Source organism: Palaemon carinicauda, chromosome 12 (assembly GCF_036898095.1).
Source record: "Palaemon carinicauda isolate YSFRI2023 chromosome 12, ASM3689809v2, whole genome shotgun sequence".
NCBI classification, from domain to species: Eukaryota; Metazoa; Arthropoda; class Malacostraca; order Decapoda; family Palaemonidae; genus Palaemon; species Palaemon carinicauda.
In genome coordinates, this window is record NC_090736.1 from 151109184 (window position 1) to 151124091 (window position 14908).

The 14908-nt window shown below is 37.7% G+C and overlaps 1 protein-coding gene across 2 annotated transcripts in view; it reads right to left on the reverse strand.

Annotated features, from left to right (window-relative positions):
- Nucleotides 1–1407: 1407 nt before the first annotated feature.
- Dera (deoxyribose-phosphate aldolase) overlaps nt 1408–14908 on the reverse strand; it is a 64285-nt gene continuing 50784 nt past the window's right edge. For both annotated transcript variants that reach the window (XM_068384611.1, XM_068384610.1), the window contains exons 5-7: nt 13179–13420; nt 11624–11733; nt 1408–3816 (exon numbers count right to left, since the gene is read on the reverse strand). In XM_068384611.1, coding sequence (XP_068240712.1) covers nt 3720–3816; nt 11624–11733; nt 13179–13420 — 449 coding nt within the window. In that variant the 3' untranslated portion in view covers nt 1408–3719. The remainder of the gene's footprint in view (nt 3817–11623; nt 11734–13178; nt 13421–14908) is intronic.

Below are 14908 nucleotides of genomic sequence, written 5' to 3' on the forward strand. Positions count from 1 at the left end.
CTCCGATCTTCCTCCTCCGATGACAAAGAAGATCCGGCTGCGGACGAGTACGACCCCTCTCCATAACGGGAACGCGGTACGGGTGGAGCCTTGCTCAACACCTGTTGAGTACCTGACGTTGAAGGTTGCAAAAACAGCTCGGGAACCGCCGACGAAGGTGCTGGGGGCGGAGACGGTCGATCCACGAACGGAAAGGAGGAGCTCAGACCTTCTTCCACCCTCAAAGGCGACCTACACGGCGTCCTTGGTAGACTCCAACCAAGGGGATACTCCTGCGGGGAATCTTCTCTCTCTGGGGCGCCTGAAACATCCACCAAAGACTCTGGGGAAAAAAAAGTAACATGTTTATTCCACATGGGGTCCCCAGCTGAGACGTGCTCCCCTTGCACAAGAGCAACGTCCCGCGGACCCCCACCAAACATACCCTCAGGCCCCTCACACGCCTGAACAGAAACAGACACCCCAGAATCAAGACCTTCCTGGGGAAGAAGCCCTGACTTCTTCCCCTTAACCGACTTACCTTGTCCCCTACTCTGGGTAGGGGAAGAAGAAGGAACTCTATCCAACCTTTCGCCAGCCGATATTGCAGGAGAAGAAAGACTTGCCTTCCTGGGAGATCGCTTCGAAAACTTCTTTTTCTTGGTCCCGAACTTAACCCACTGAACCTCGCTCCACGTAACACATTCAGGACACGTGTCCGAAGGCGAGCACACTTTACCCCTACACGTGGAACAAAGGGTATGCGGGTCCACATCGGGCTTCGGTAAAAACGCGCTACACGACTTCCCGACCCTAGGCCTAGGACAACGGCGGGTATGCTCCATCTCACACTAGCTCAATACCGCCAGACACAGGAACGTAGCGGGAAAAAGAAAGGGAACACAAGGAAAGCACAAGGGAACACAAGTTAAAGCGCGAAGCACAAGGGAGAGCACAACGGGACACGTGGTCACACACGCGGTACACAACACAGAGGGTCGCACTGAGATATGAGGAGTGTCGAGATGATATCACGACGCTACCAGAGAACTTTCTGAAGGTCGCGACCCAAGCTCACATGTGGCCTGCCTCGGCATTGCCCTCAGGGCACGTATCCTTCTGCCTAGGCCTACCATTACAGAAAACGGGAATAGGGTAAACTCCACAAAATTCTGGTCATTTGAGAGGAGGTTCCAGGTAACTCCTATGAAAGTAGTTCGAGGTAAGTTCCTGTGTTGGAACAATTATTCTTTACTCATGTTTGTATTTATTTCAATTTTATTAAACATATTTCAATCAACAAATATTTTATGTGCTTAAATATTTTGTAAAGGGTTTTGGCAACATATTTATTTCAATTTTATTAAACATATTTCAATCAACAACAATTTTATGTGCTTAAATATTTTGTAAAGGGTTTTGGCAACATATTTATTTCAATTTTATTAAACATATTTCAATCAACAACAATTTTATGTGCTTAAATATTTTGTAAAGGGTTTTGGCAACATATTTATTTCAATTTTATTAAACATATTTCAATCAACAACAATTTTATGTGCTTAAATATTTTTTAAAGGGTTTTGGCAACATATTTATTTCAATTTTATTAAACATATTTCAATCAACAACAATTTTGTGCTTAAATATTTCGTAAAGGGTTTTGGCAACATATTTATTTCAATTTTATTAAACATATTTCAATCAACAATAATTTTCTGTGCTTAAATATTTTTTAAAGGGTTTTGGCAACAGATATAACTAAAGGACTACATTGCCACCAATGTTAGATATGCAATAAAGAAAATAATAACAAGTTTCAGCATATGGCTCACTTGAAAAATTTGGTAATATGACAATGAAACAATTTTAATAAATGCCTACCAGCAAAAATATACTTGAAACATCTACAATAGATACAAGTTTACTGCTATTACAATATCTATATTTGCAAACATGTACAGTACTGTTGAAGTGAAGCAACCACTATTTTATATAAAAAGAGCACCATTTTTAGTTGCTGAAATCAAAGATGAGAATGGTAGAATTTTGAAGGATAAAATGCTAACAACTTTTATAAACTTATTAAATTACCTTTCATATTAAACACCTGAACTTTTGGATACTTAATTGAGAAAGATGACTCTGATATCTTTTCTCCATCCAATCCATGTAAATGGGTTCTTTTCTACCGTGTGCCACAGGTAGCCCCCGTCAGTTTTTTTCTAGCTTTGCTGTAGCCCTTCACAAGTCTGTTTTTCATAATTTTCCTTTGTCTTTATATCAGCTACTTGGATGTCTCCAACTATTGTTGCAAACCTGAAATGCACTGGGAAAACAAATGTTTTCCAGCAGATATTTCTTGTCTGGCTTGTTACTAAATGCTAGAGATGCTTTATGCAACAGTTCAACTTTCTTTTCAACAAAGGCTTAATTTTGTATTGAATAACTATTTTTTTAAACTAGCCACTACATTCAATGGGCTTTCGTCTTGCTACACGAGAATGCATTCATGTTATATGAAATCATTTATACGTGGTATTTTTGTGGTATGCATATACATTATAAAATTAACTTTTAATTTGTTTCCATTTACATAATTAATGAACTTTTCTTTTCCAATTTATTATGTGATTTATGGAATGAGGTTTTTAGAACAAATTTTTCACATCAACACTTGAATTAAAATTTCACTTTGATAATGCTCTATGGTAAAGTAAACACTTTTATGTAATACTAATACTTAAATAAATCTATAAATTTATGGAAAAAGGAATAACTCTACCAATTTTTGTACCAATTTTTTAGTTTTTTTTTTTTCACTATTCCCTACTTCAAAATGTTATTGTTATTCTTTCACTGTCTTTATCTACATTCCTTTAGTATAAATTAGCCATATTTCCAGTTGGTATTAGCATTATCACCCCCTAAATATTATGGTGTAAAATTATGAATACCTAAACTTCTAATCACACAGTACAGTACACTGGGCCTTATGTCCTAAACTTCATTCAATCAATTTATCATACACTAGTGGCAAAACAAATATTTTGTGTAGCTACAATACCATCAAATATACTGTACATATCAATATGCAAACATAAACTATTTCTGTACATTACACGTTTATGCTAACAACCAGTTGAAAAGAATCATGAGACGCTGCAGTTTTGAACATTTACATTAGTTTTACTTGTTAATAAGCAAAATGTAATTATATAATACCATACAGCAAAGTCCTTCTATTAAAAACTACAAACTAAGGGAATGTTTCATGATAGGCAGTTATTTTAGGACTCATCTTACACACTAGATAGTACAACGTAGATACCAAAGGAAACAGATTAACTTTACAAAATGAGAAATTTCAATTTACTGTATATAAGACTGGTCAAAATTATTAGGAACATACTGTATCTAGAAACCTGATGAAAAAACCCATTAGTAACGGAATTACTGCATCGTGGTACATCACACCTAGAAAGAGGTTTCTTGAAAAATAAGTTGCCTGATAAACTCTCAACATATAGATGCCTTTAGGCAAATAAAAAATTGTGTATTGTTGACAGAATTATAGGCATTAAACTCAGGGACAGTATGAGAGATTACATTAGCACAGAAATAAAGCTACAATTTGCCAGAGTAACAAAAGAAAACTTTGATATTAATAAGATTAAAAAATGAAAACTTCCTTTTTATTTATTATAGAGAGAATGTTCCTTTACAAACCAGATGAACTTCTAAGCCATGGGAAGCTCTGATCCTGCAGCGTAACGACCATAGACATAGTGGAAAAGCTGTCTCTCGATATCATTCAATAGACCTGAAGCCCCAATTCTGGAAAGAATTTTCTTTCATTTTATTAGTGCTAAACACTTCACAAAGTATAACTAAATTTAGTGCAGTAATAACAGTGAAAATACAGGGTCAAAATTTAGGTGAACTGCGATACCATAACGTAAAATATTTAACAAAACACCTGCGTAATTTATGGAAAGCTGAAAAAAATAGTCAACTAGGTAAGATGTAACACATTGAAGTAATGGAAAATTAACCACGAAAATCTTTGTTCAATTTGAATATTTCTACACCAAGGGAAAACTTTAAAAACCAATTGGCAAATTTTTAAAGTTAGTACGATGTAAAACGAAAAGACGAAAATTAGCAAAACTAGTTTTGCTAACTCCAATTGAAAAGTTAACAATAATTTCGTTTATGCAACATGGTTTTGAGTTATTGATGTTAATGTCACAAATTCCTTCAAGTAATTTGTATTTTTCCTAGCTAAAAATCAGTCCAATAAAATTTTAATTTCAGCTTAACTTGAAGTTGCTGCGTTAAACTTTTAATGCGGTAGTAGTAGTTACTGGTGGGTAGGTGGTATGCCCCACAGACCATTCTGCACTCACTTTTGAGCTTAGGCCTGGGACTCATAGTGTGTTTGAGGCAGGAAGTGTAATTAAAGAACTTGGGTTTGTATTATTATTATTATTATTACTATCCAAGCTACAACCCTAGTTGGAAAAGCAAGATGCTATAAGCGCAGGGGCTCCAACAGGGAAAAATAGCCCAGTGAGGAAAGGAAATAAGGAAATAAATAAATGAAGAGAACAAATTAACAATAAATCATTCTAAAAACAGTAACAACGTCAAAACAGACATGTCATATATAAACTATTAACAGCATCAAAAACAAATATGTCATAAATAAACTATAAAAAGACATGTCCGCCTGGTCAACAAAAAAGCATTTGCTCCAACTTTGAACTTTTGAAGTTCTACTGATTCAACCACCCGATTAGGAAGATCATTCCACAACTTGGTAACAGCTGGAATAAAACTTCTAGAGTACTGCGTAGTATTGAGTCTCGTGATGGAGAAGGCCTGGCTATTAGAATTGACTGCCTGCCTAGTATTACGAACAGGATAGAATTGTCCAGGGAGATCAGAATGTAAAGGATGGTCAGAGTTATGAAAAATCTTATGCAACATGCATAATGAACTAATTGAACGACGGTGCCAGAGATTAATATCTAGATCAGGAATAAGAAATTTAATAGACCGTAAGTTTCTGTCCTACAAATTAAGATGAGAATCAGCAGCTGAAGACCAAACAGGAGAACAATACTCAAAACAAGGTAGAATGAAAGAATTAAAACACTTCTTCAGAATAGATTGATCACCGAAAATCTTGAAAGACTTTCTCAATAAGCCTATTTTTTGTGCAATTGAAGAAGACAGAGACCTTATATGTTTCTCAAAAGTAAATTTACTGTCGAGAATCACACCTAAAATTTTGAAAGAGTCATACATATTTAAAGAAACATTATCAATACTGAGATCCGGATGTTGAGGAGCCACCGTCCTTGACCTACTTACAATCATACTTTGAGTTTTGTTAGGAAAACTACAAATTACTTAAAAATTTGTGATTTGTTCCTATACGAATACCTATCTTTAAATACGAGACATGACGAAATCCCTATGAACCAAACTGGCCGGTTTAGCTTTCCTTGGAAATCTCGGAGCATATGTGATGACCCCTGTCAACTTTTTAAAGAACTGAGCATAATGCTGTCAAGTTTTAAGTAATTAACTGTCAAGGAAGAATTTATATCCGTGCGATGGACATGTTGTCGGAATGTAATATCATCGTGAGAAATGTGTCAACGTACATTCTATCCGTCATCTAGATACCTCTTAACTAAATTTGATAGGAAAGAAAAGTTCCGCGATTAAGGATGTTACCCGTATCCGACATCCAGGCCAGTACATGACGGCTCGACTGCTGCACCTCAAGGGATGGGGAGAAAAAACTAAAGGCTTGTGTCACAACCTTAATCCTAAGACGAGATGCTTCTTGTCCTATGAAGGAGATGGGTTTCCTTCTCGATCTGTTGAGCAGCTTGCATTTGACCAAGGATAAAGGTATCAAACGACCTGAGGTATAGTCACGAAGATAGTGTGGGTGGTAAAAGTTGTCTGGCATTTCCTGACATGTGCCTACAAGGTGGCACCATTGACAGGTTCATCCTGAATTCTTGACCATTCCTCACTGGCTGCAGAGTAAGCAAGTCTAATGGTCTCAGGAAGCAGTATTGCAGGGTATATTATCATCTATGCCCTTCTGGTGCCCCAGCCTAAACACCCAAATTTCTTTAGGTAGTGACATTATGACCCTTCACATGGAAAAAAGCAAGTCATCGTGATTACCGATAGTAGCTTCTTGTAGAGAAGGGATGGAAAAGGAGTCGAACCTGGGACCGTGGGTCTATTTTATTCTTCAGGATGACCTGCAACATATGGAATGCCATATAGCTCCTACTCACTTTACTGTAACTTTGGCTAACAAGAAGACAGTCTTGTGGGTCAGATCTAGATCTGACACCTAACTCAAGGGCTCTGTATTGGGCACGTGTCAGAGATATGACTAGGGGACATCACCCTATGGGGTCCAGAGTTCCCAGGTAAGGGGAGACAGCTTGAAGTGATCAATTACAGAGAGGCTCCAAATATAGATGCGTCCCTTCTACAATACCATACACAAGATGGCCCACTTTCCTGATAGACAGATTAAAAGAGGACCTTTGCAGGTATCCAGACATCTATGCAGTTCCTTGTGAAAAGCCCTGTGCTGCTCAGAGATTCTAAACAGTCGCCAACCATGAACTACAAGGGATGGTGCCCAGATGTAGTACCTAGGAAAGTGGGACTGACAGAGAGGGGGGGGAATTAGGAACATAATCAGATCTGGATACTATTTGGCATGTGAACAATTGGGAGCCATCAGGGGTCATCCTGAGAACCGATTTTGTCAACGGCCTCTGGACTAATCTGAGAATCGGATAGAAGGGAGGAAAGGTACCCATGTACAGATTGTCCTGAGGTGTAGAAATGAGTCTTCGAATGCCACCCATGGGTCGGAAACTCCAGGAGCTTCTTGTTCAACCATGTAACGAATGGGTTGAATGCTTTTCCTCAACGCAAGGTTGTATGGATCATTGTGAGTATACAACCAGCCCCTGGCAACTAAGCATGTCTGCTAGAACATTCTTCTGGACCAAAATTAAATGCGAGTATACAACCAGCCCCTGGCAACTAAGCAAGTCCGCTAGAACATTCTTCTGGACCAAAATTAACCTTGCTGAAAACTTTACATCGTTGTCTACTGTCTGGGTATACAACTAAATTACCAACTTGTGAAAAGCCTAGAAACTGCTCAATTGCTTTTTGACGTAAGCCACATAATGTTGCTTGTGAATGGTACATTGTGTCCTGAACGAAAACTTTACATCGTTGTCTACTGTCTGGGTATACAACTAAATTACCAACTTGTGAAAAGCCTAGAAACTGCTCAATTGCTTTTTGACGTATGCCACATAATGTTGCTTGTGAATGGTACATTGTGTCCTGAACGAAAACTTTACATCGTTGTCTACTGTCTGGGTATACAACTAAATTACCAACTTGTGAAAAGCCTTGAAACTGCTCAATTGCTTTTTGACGTATGCCATAGTGTTGCTTGTGAATGGTATATTGTGTCCTGAACACTGTTGAAAAGCTTGGAGCTTGGAGTGTTAGAAACACTGCCAGCATTTCCAATTGGTTAATATGCCGCTCCTTTTCTTATGTGGACAACACCCCTGAGGTGGTTTGGTTTATAAGGTATGAGCCCCATCCCTTCTTGGATGCATCTGTGAACAGCAGCATCTCTGGATGTGGAGAATTAAGTGGAACTCCAAGGTGAGGTTTTCCTCATTCATTCACTAAGCAAGATTTGTCCCATACTTCCTGTTTCACTGGAAAAAAAGGCGATAACAACAACCCATCCGACACTCACTGAGCCTGCCGATAAGATAGTTTGATGTAAAGACTAATGCTGCTCCTGTGTCTATCAGCATGCCTAGGTACTTCGTCCTCTGACTGAGCGTACGACAACTTCCCCGATTGAGCATGATCCCCACATCGTGACAAAAAGAAAGCAGTCAGTCCTGATCTTGATGCAGCTGCTTTCTAGTGGAGGCCAAGATAGCTAATTGTCAAAATATCTCGAGAAGCAGATCTTGTTCGAGTGGGCCCAGTAGAAAGGAGAGTGAATACTTGGGGACAGGTAAACAGTCCAAAGAACAGGACTGCACCAAAAGACAAAGCACAGGTACTTTCTGTAGGACCTAAAGATGGTTATCAAAGCATTCATCTTTAGTGTCCACAGATAGCATGAAGTCTCTTTCCCGATGGCAGAACACGTGGTGTTAACCACATCCATCTTGAATGGTGTCTGGAGAACAAGCGTGTTCAAAAGAAGAGAGCTACGTGACTGGTCTGAATTCCGCGTTGACTTTTCCACCAGAAGTCGATTATAGAGCTGTCTTGACAAATTAGTGCACATTCTCCTCTATCCCTTTCACCGCTAGGGCCAGAGCTTTCCACGATTTTGTAGGTAACAAGAGTTAGTGAAAGGTAAGCATTATCTGTCTCAAAGGACTTCATAAGTGGTTCTAGGAGGTCTCCTGTTCTCTATCACGCAGAGTTGGAAGGTCTTGATGCATGGTAGTAGGATACTTTCTGAACCAAAGCTAAATATGGGAGCGTGCAATATTTTGGTGTGCACGAAGATTTTGCTTCATGGATTGGAATTGCTAGAATGTGACAGGTGATCTAGTTTCTGTATGCATGGGCATTTTGGAACACCCCAATCACGTAGTGGCCGAGTCCATAATGAACATTTTAACAGTGACCAATTGTCTGTTTTTATGTTGAACAGGCAGACATATATAAGTCTTTTTATAGTTTATATATAACATATCTGTTTTGATGTTACTGTTTTTAGAATAATTTATTAATTTTTTCTCAGCTTATTTAATTCCTTATTTCCTTTCCTCACTGGGCTATTTTTCCCAGTTGGAGCCCTTGGGCTTATAGCATCTTGCTTTTCCAACTAGGGTTGTAGCTTGGCTAGTAATAATAATAATAATAGAACCAATCAAGAAAGGAACTATCACATGCATCGCATTCACATTTATTCTTGTGAGTAACTCGTGTGGGTTCCTCTGCCACCACAAGTGAGCTTCTCTCTCTTCAGCACCATAGATCATATAGGATAGGAGGAGGGGGAATGGTGGCACAGTGTTGGAGATCTATCAGAGATAAGACCTTTCACTGGTAATTGATGAAACAGTGATGCTGTCACACTGCTAATGATCAATAACCAAAGGTACCACTTGTATTGGCATGAGGATGTAGCATGCACAACAGCCATGTCAGCCTACAATAAAATGCTGGACTGCAGTCAGAGTAGGACAGTTTGCTTGTAATTGATGAAACAGCGTTGCTTGTAACACCAGACTCACATTCAATAACTGACCACCAAGAAAGTAATTGTCAGCAGGCAAGTTCTGTACTGCACAAAACAATATTCCTTATCATGATAAGAATGAGAAAGGAAGGTGCATAAGCTGCTGGTGTTCTGTCTTATTAGGACGGCTCACCTGCTCCATGTGCAACAGTTATTAATGTAAGACGAACCGACTGACCCTGAAAATATCATTTAGCAGGCGAGTACTGTCCCTCCCTCCCAATAAGGGAGAGCAATTGCTTTAAGTCATAAGGAACTTTTAGCGAAGACCCTCCCCCACTGCTATTTTCTTCTTTATCTTCTAAAGGAAGAAATGTCAGACAAAGGGAATGAAAGAGGGAGAAGATATTGGTAGAGGAGGAATTGAAAAGGTGAACCCTGCTTACCATTACCAACCATTCTTCCTTGCTGTAACAAGAGAGGTGCACTCCCTTTGATGAGGAAGCTACAAGAGATTCCCCTGCTGCAACACAAACCACTATACAGTATGGGATTTTGTGACAAGGGGAGCTCTGTGAACACTCGCTGACACTGTAACATAGGGATCATTATGTGGGGAACACTGTCAGCACCAGGTGAGTCTACCAATCAATAATTTTCCTTATTGGGCATGGTGGTACAGGCAATACTAAATGCAAATCAGTTAACTCCCTCCCAAGGCAGAGAAAATACCACGAATACAGAAGAGTTACGCTTTGAGTTTGTCTCCCTGATTGGAAGAGCAAGAACAACTCTCTTAAGAGGTAGGGCTGCTTACAGTCGCCCCTTTGCAAAGGTACACATCACATGGGGTTTAGAAGGTTTGTATCCTCATAGGAACAAAATTCACTTCACCATATGCTTACCTTTCAGTGAGCTTCGGCTTATAAGCGAGAGCGCTCACAAAAACCAAAAACCACTACTTGGCACAAACAAATGTAAGAAAACATTCAACAGCAGCACGACAGTACGTCTATACCTATTATTGCCAAAGATAAAAGGGACTATTCTGTGAAAGACGGGCAAGAGGGCCTTCCTTGCATGCCACCTAGCATTAACCAACTACTTTGTTAATGATTCAACAGCTCTTCTATTGCAGCTAATGACATGCCCCTAATTAAAAGGAACAAAAATGCATTTATCTTTTTTATCTATCTTGTGAAACATAATAGGTATGGAAGGGATTAGCACTGAAGGAGTCAATATAAAAAACATTCATTAAGCAAACAGTGATCATTGGTGACACTGCTGAAAAATTATGACGACTTCTGGATAGAGTGAACAGAGAAAGTGAATTAATAGGTCTAAGAATAAATGTAAGAAAAACTGAAGTGGTAGCGGCTTCCAAGACCCCAGAACCTCCAATATGCAATATAACAATAAAGAATGAAAGAATAAAGCAATCAAAAAATTGTGTTTACCTGGGTAGTATGATCGACTCAAGATGGTAGAGAAAAACGAGAAATAGAGGAGAATCCTGAGAGCCAAAAATGCCTTTAAAAACTTAAAACATCTGACAAATAATAGAATTGGTGCAGAAACAAGAATTAGAGCTTTTAGAAAACGTGTATTGTCTTCCCTTATGCCATTTTAAAAAATATGAAAAAACAGTCACTTCTGCATAGGTTCCTCTTAAAAAACTAGAAAAAAGAAAAAAAAGGGTCCAGAATGCATAAATTAAGGGATTCAGTTGGTGACAGTGAATGGTGTTCAAGAAAGAGACCTCCAGATTAAAGTTCTCATGGTGGGAGATTCTCCCAACAAGCATTAACCTAAACCCAATTAATTCTCCTCAAAGGTAAAGTGCAAGTTAATTTGTCAATACAATATTGATATTTTTTATTGTTAATTATTAATTTGTATTGATGTTAAAGTTATAACTTTTACAATACCGTTCAGTAATTATCATTAAAAAATCTTTAATAATCATCATGTGTATTTATGGAAGTGTGGAAGGCATCGAGTGAATTTACTTTAAAAACTTTTAGGATACAAGCAATTTAGGTTGCAAACTCGCTCCCAAAACGAAGTAAAAACATAACCCAATTTCCTACTATAGATAATTTAGCTCTGTAAAACAGAAAAGTAATACTGCACTTAAAAGAGCTCCTGATATTAGCTAAAACTAGCAGTGAAAACCTACTGCAGGTGTAATGAAACTTAACATAAAATGATTAATAATATCCTAAAAGCAAAAACCATGAGTTGGTGTGGATGGGTCTTAAGCAAAACAAAATGAGTTATGTTAAATGGAACGGGGTTGTGGTGAAACAAATTCAATACAAAGTCTAACAGTAAAGTACTACTAACCTGAAAAATGTCTCTTCTAACCATTCATCCCCAAGTTCTTCTTTAATAAGTATGAGCCAATTTAAAGCATCTTTTGCTGTACGGATTCCTCCAGCAGCCTTGAAACCCACCTGGAAAATCAAATACTTTTACATAATGAGAAAATTCCACTGAATGTGCAAATAAAGATTTAATACCAAACCTAAAATTACAGAATATGATAAAATACATTTTACAGGTATGAATAAAACAAACTTTTTAGCCTGCTATGGCAATAAGCAAAAGAATTAAAAATAGCCTTACATAGGTAAGACCACAAAAGAGGAAATAAGGCTTCCATGTAAAATTCCAAAAGTTAGAGAACACTAATCCCTGGGATGCAGTTCAATTACTGTATTAGCGTAATCAAAGCTTCATGAATAAATGATATATGTTAAGGAGAGACCATTCATTAATTAGGAACCAATGTACTAGCATTTAACAAGGTTTAGCTTCTGGCAATGAGTTACACTGCTAGCCCCTCAAAGTTGGATATATGAATTTAGGCCATCAGGCCAAGCACTGGGATTTGGGGATCCATTCAATGTGTTTATGATGTTATAAAATTGACGAAGTTGATCAAAAGGCGGGAAGGGATGAAAATTATCAGATCAGAATTAAAAGAAACAAATTTACACTGTAGCTAAAAGGATGCTGCAAAAAAAAAAAAAAAAATAAAAAAAATCCTAATACCTACAGTAAGCTATGCATATGCACATTTTAAATTCACAAGGTCATATAAAACTATCTTTAATAAATTAATTTGCAGAAACTACTTTCATACAAAATGTAGCCTATGTAAGTCCATGACAATACCACTAATACAAATAAATTCCCAGGTTGTTGAGAATTAACACAAAACTAATAATATATCTTGATAGAAATGTATGATAAGAAGAGAATGGGGACTTGGGATCTATCTATTTTTACGTCATGGTGTCGAGTGGCCTCCCTAGTACGAGTTCTGGGTCAGGTGAGCAATGGCCTTCCCCAGTTCCAGCAATGGTCCACATGGCCCAAATTCATAAATCCATCCTACCATTGACGGTCCTACCTAAAGTACAAGTAAAACTAGGTTTTTTTTATTGTCTGAACACATTTCTTTTACTTATTAGTGTTCTTTCAATTTTATATCTTCATCACAGGGTTGAGGTGGCCTGTTGGTAATGTCCTTGCCTGGTGATCGCCAGACTGGGATTCGACTCCCGCTCAAACTTGGTAGTTCCTTTGGTCGCTGAAACCTCACTATCCTTGTGACCTACGGATGGGGGGGTTTGAGGGAACCTATAGGTCTATCTGCTGAGTCATTAGCAAACATTGCCTGGACTACCTTGGTCCTAGCTTGGGTGGAGAGGGGACTTGGGTGCTGATCATATGTATATATGGTCAGTCTCTAGGGATTTGTCACTGTCCCATGCCTCTGTCATTCATGAGCGACCTTTAAACAGGGCAAATCTTCTTGTATTAATGACGCTTCACAATACAAAAAACAATTACATTTTATGATAATGGACACAAAATCATGACTATTATTTACCTTAATATTTGTGCGCTGATGATAGTCTCGAATAGCCCTGCACATAACTATTCCCACTGGCAATATGGCATTCACACTTTCCTTGCCAGTAGAAGTTTTGATGAAATCTGCCCCTGCCATCATAGCAACAAGTGAAGCTTTATATACGTTATTCATAGACCCTAATTCTCCAACAGCAAGGATAGCTTTCAAGTGGGCCTCACCACAAGCTTCTCGCATAGCTACAAGTTCATCATAAAGTCCTGTAATACATAAAAAGAATTTAAAATGACACTCAAAATCATCCTTCTAGCTGTATTACTATGCAAATAAAATTTACATCATAATTGAAGATCAGTTCCTCAAATATCAACCACAATTAATTCTCATCATATATTCTTAAAATAAAAATGAATACTGCAGGAATTTATACTGTACAGTATTTGACAAGGAGTGCATTAACATCTTTATTGTAAGTAGTAAAAAGTAATAGATAAAGGGAATTTGACGTATTACCAAAGGAGTAAATTCCAAAACTGGAAGGATTGTTATGCTTATATTACATATGAACTCAGTAAGGATCAATTCTAAGGGAAATGGGTTTGAATTGCTGATCTATGAAAAGTATGGCCATACAGTTCCGAGGTGCAACTGGAGGAAATCTCCACAGATGCACAATAAAGGTAGAAGAGGTTTGACAGAAAGATGGAGAAAAGGAAATAGAATGGATATTTAGTAGTAGATTGTAAAGGGCAGCTAGCGGTTGATGAAATGATGGAGTGAGCCTGGAGTAGTGACTACACTATACAGCAGTATGAAGTGCAACGACAGCACTATCCTGTGAAGAGGTTTACAATGATCTTATAAAAAAAAAAATTAGACCAAATATGTCATTGCTCGGCAAGTCAGTTTTATTATTTTAACTATGATCTACCTTACAATGAAAGTATGTACACTACAAGAACATAAATAGTTCACTACTTCCAGCTTGAAATGAATTAAGATGACATTAACCCTGAAAATCAGAAATTTTTCAAGTAATTTGTTTTTTCCCTAACTATATAAACCAGTATTTAATAGGTGTATGCTTTCGCCGATACTAGATATGGCTTTTAAAACTTGACGAAAGGGAGGTATACAATACTTAGCTGGAGGGTTGGAGGTAAGCCTGGTCACCCAACTGGCCACCGAACTCTCACTTTGACCTTAAACCTAGGATTTACGGGGTGGTTGAGGCAGGAAATTTTACTTAAGGGGTGCTACTCACAACCACTTGGAATTTTGAAAAGTCAGGTTATTGCATTTTAGGCTAGGATAATTGTCAATATTTCATGTTTAAAATTAAAAACAATTTGTTTAATTGCTTAAAAGTCCTCTTTATATATTTACGCAAACATGTCAGATCCCTTACGGAACCCTTTTCTGACCAGGGTACCTATTTATTTACCTTTTTTTCAAGAATTCAAGGGAAAGCATAACTATACTTTAACACCACCTTTTCTTTGAATTCTTGAGGAAAAGATAAGTTTTCTTATTTTTTTTTTCTATGGTATTGTAAATAAAAGTTTGCTGCAAGTCTTTCCAAGGGATTTTCTTTGTATTTCTTTGTCTGCTCATTTATATATTTACAATTTCTATTTTATGGTTATGCTGAAAGATGTATAAAGTGTCGTAGACAATAACTAAATAGGCCAAAATCATAAAATTTGCCGAGAAAACTATGTGGACTAGAATATATGCCAGCCACATCT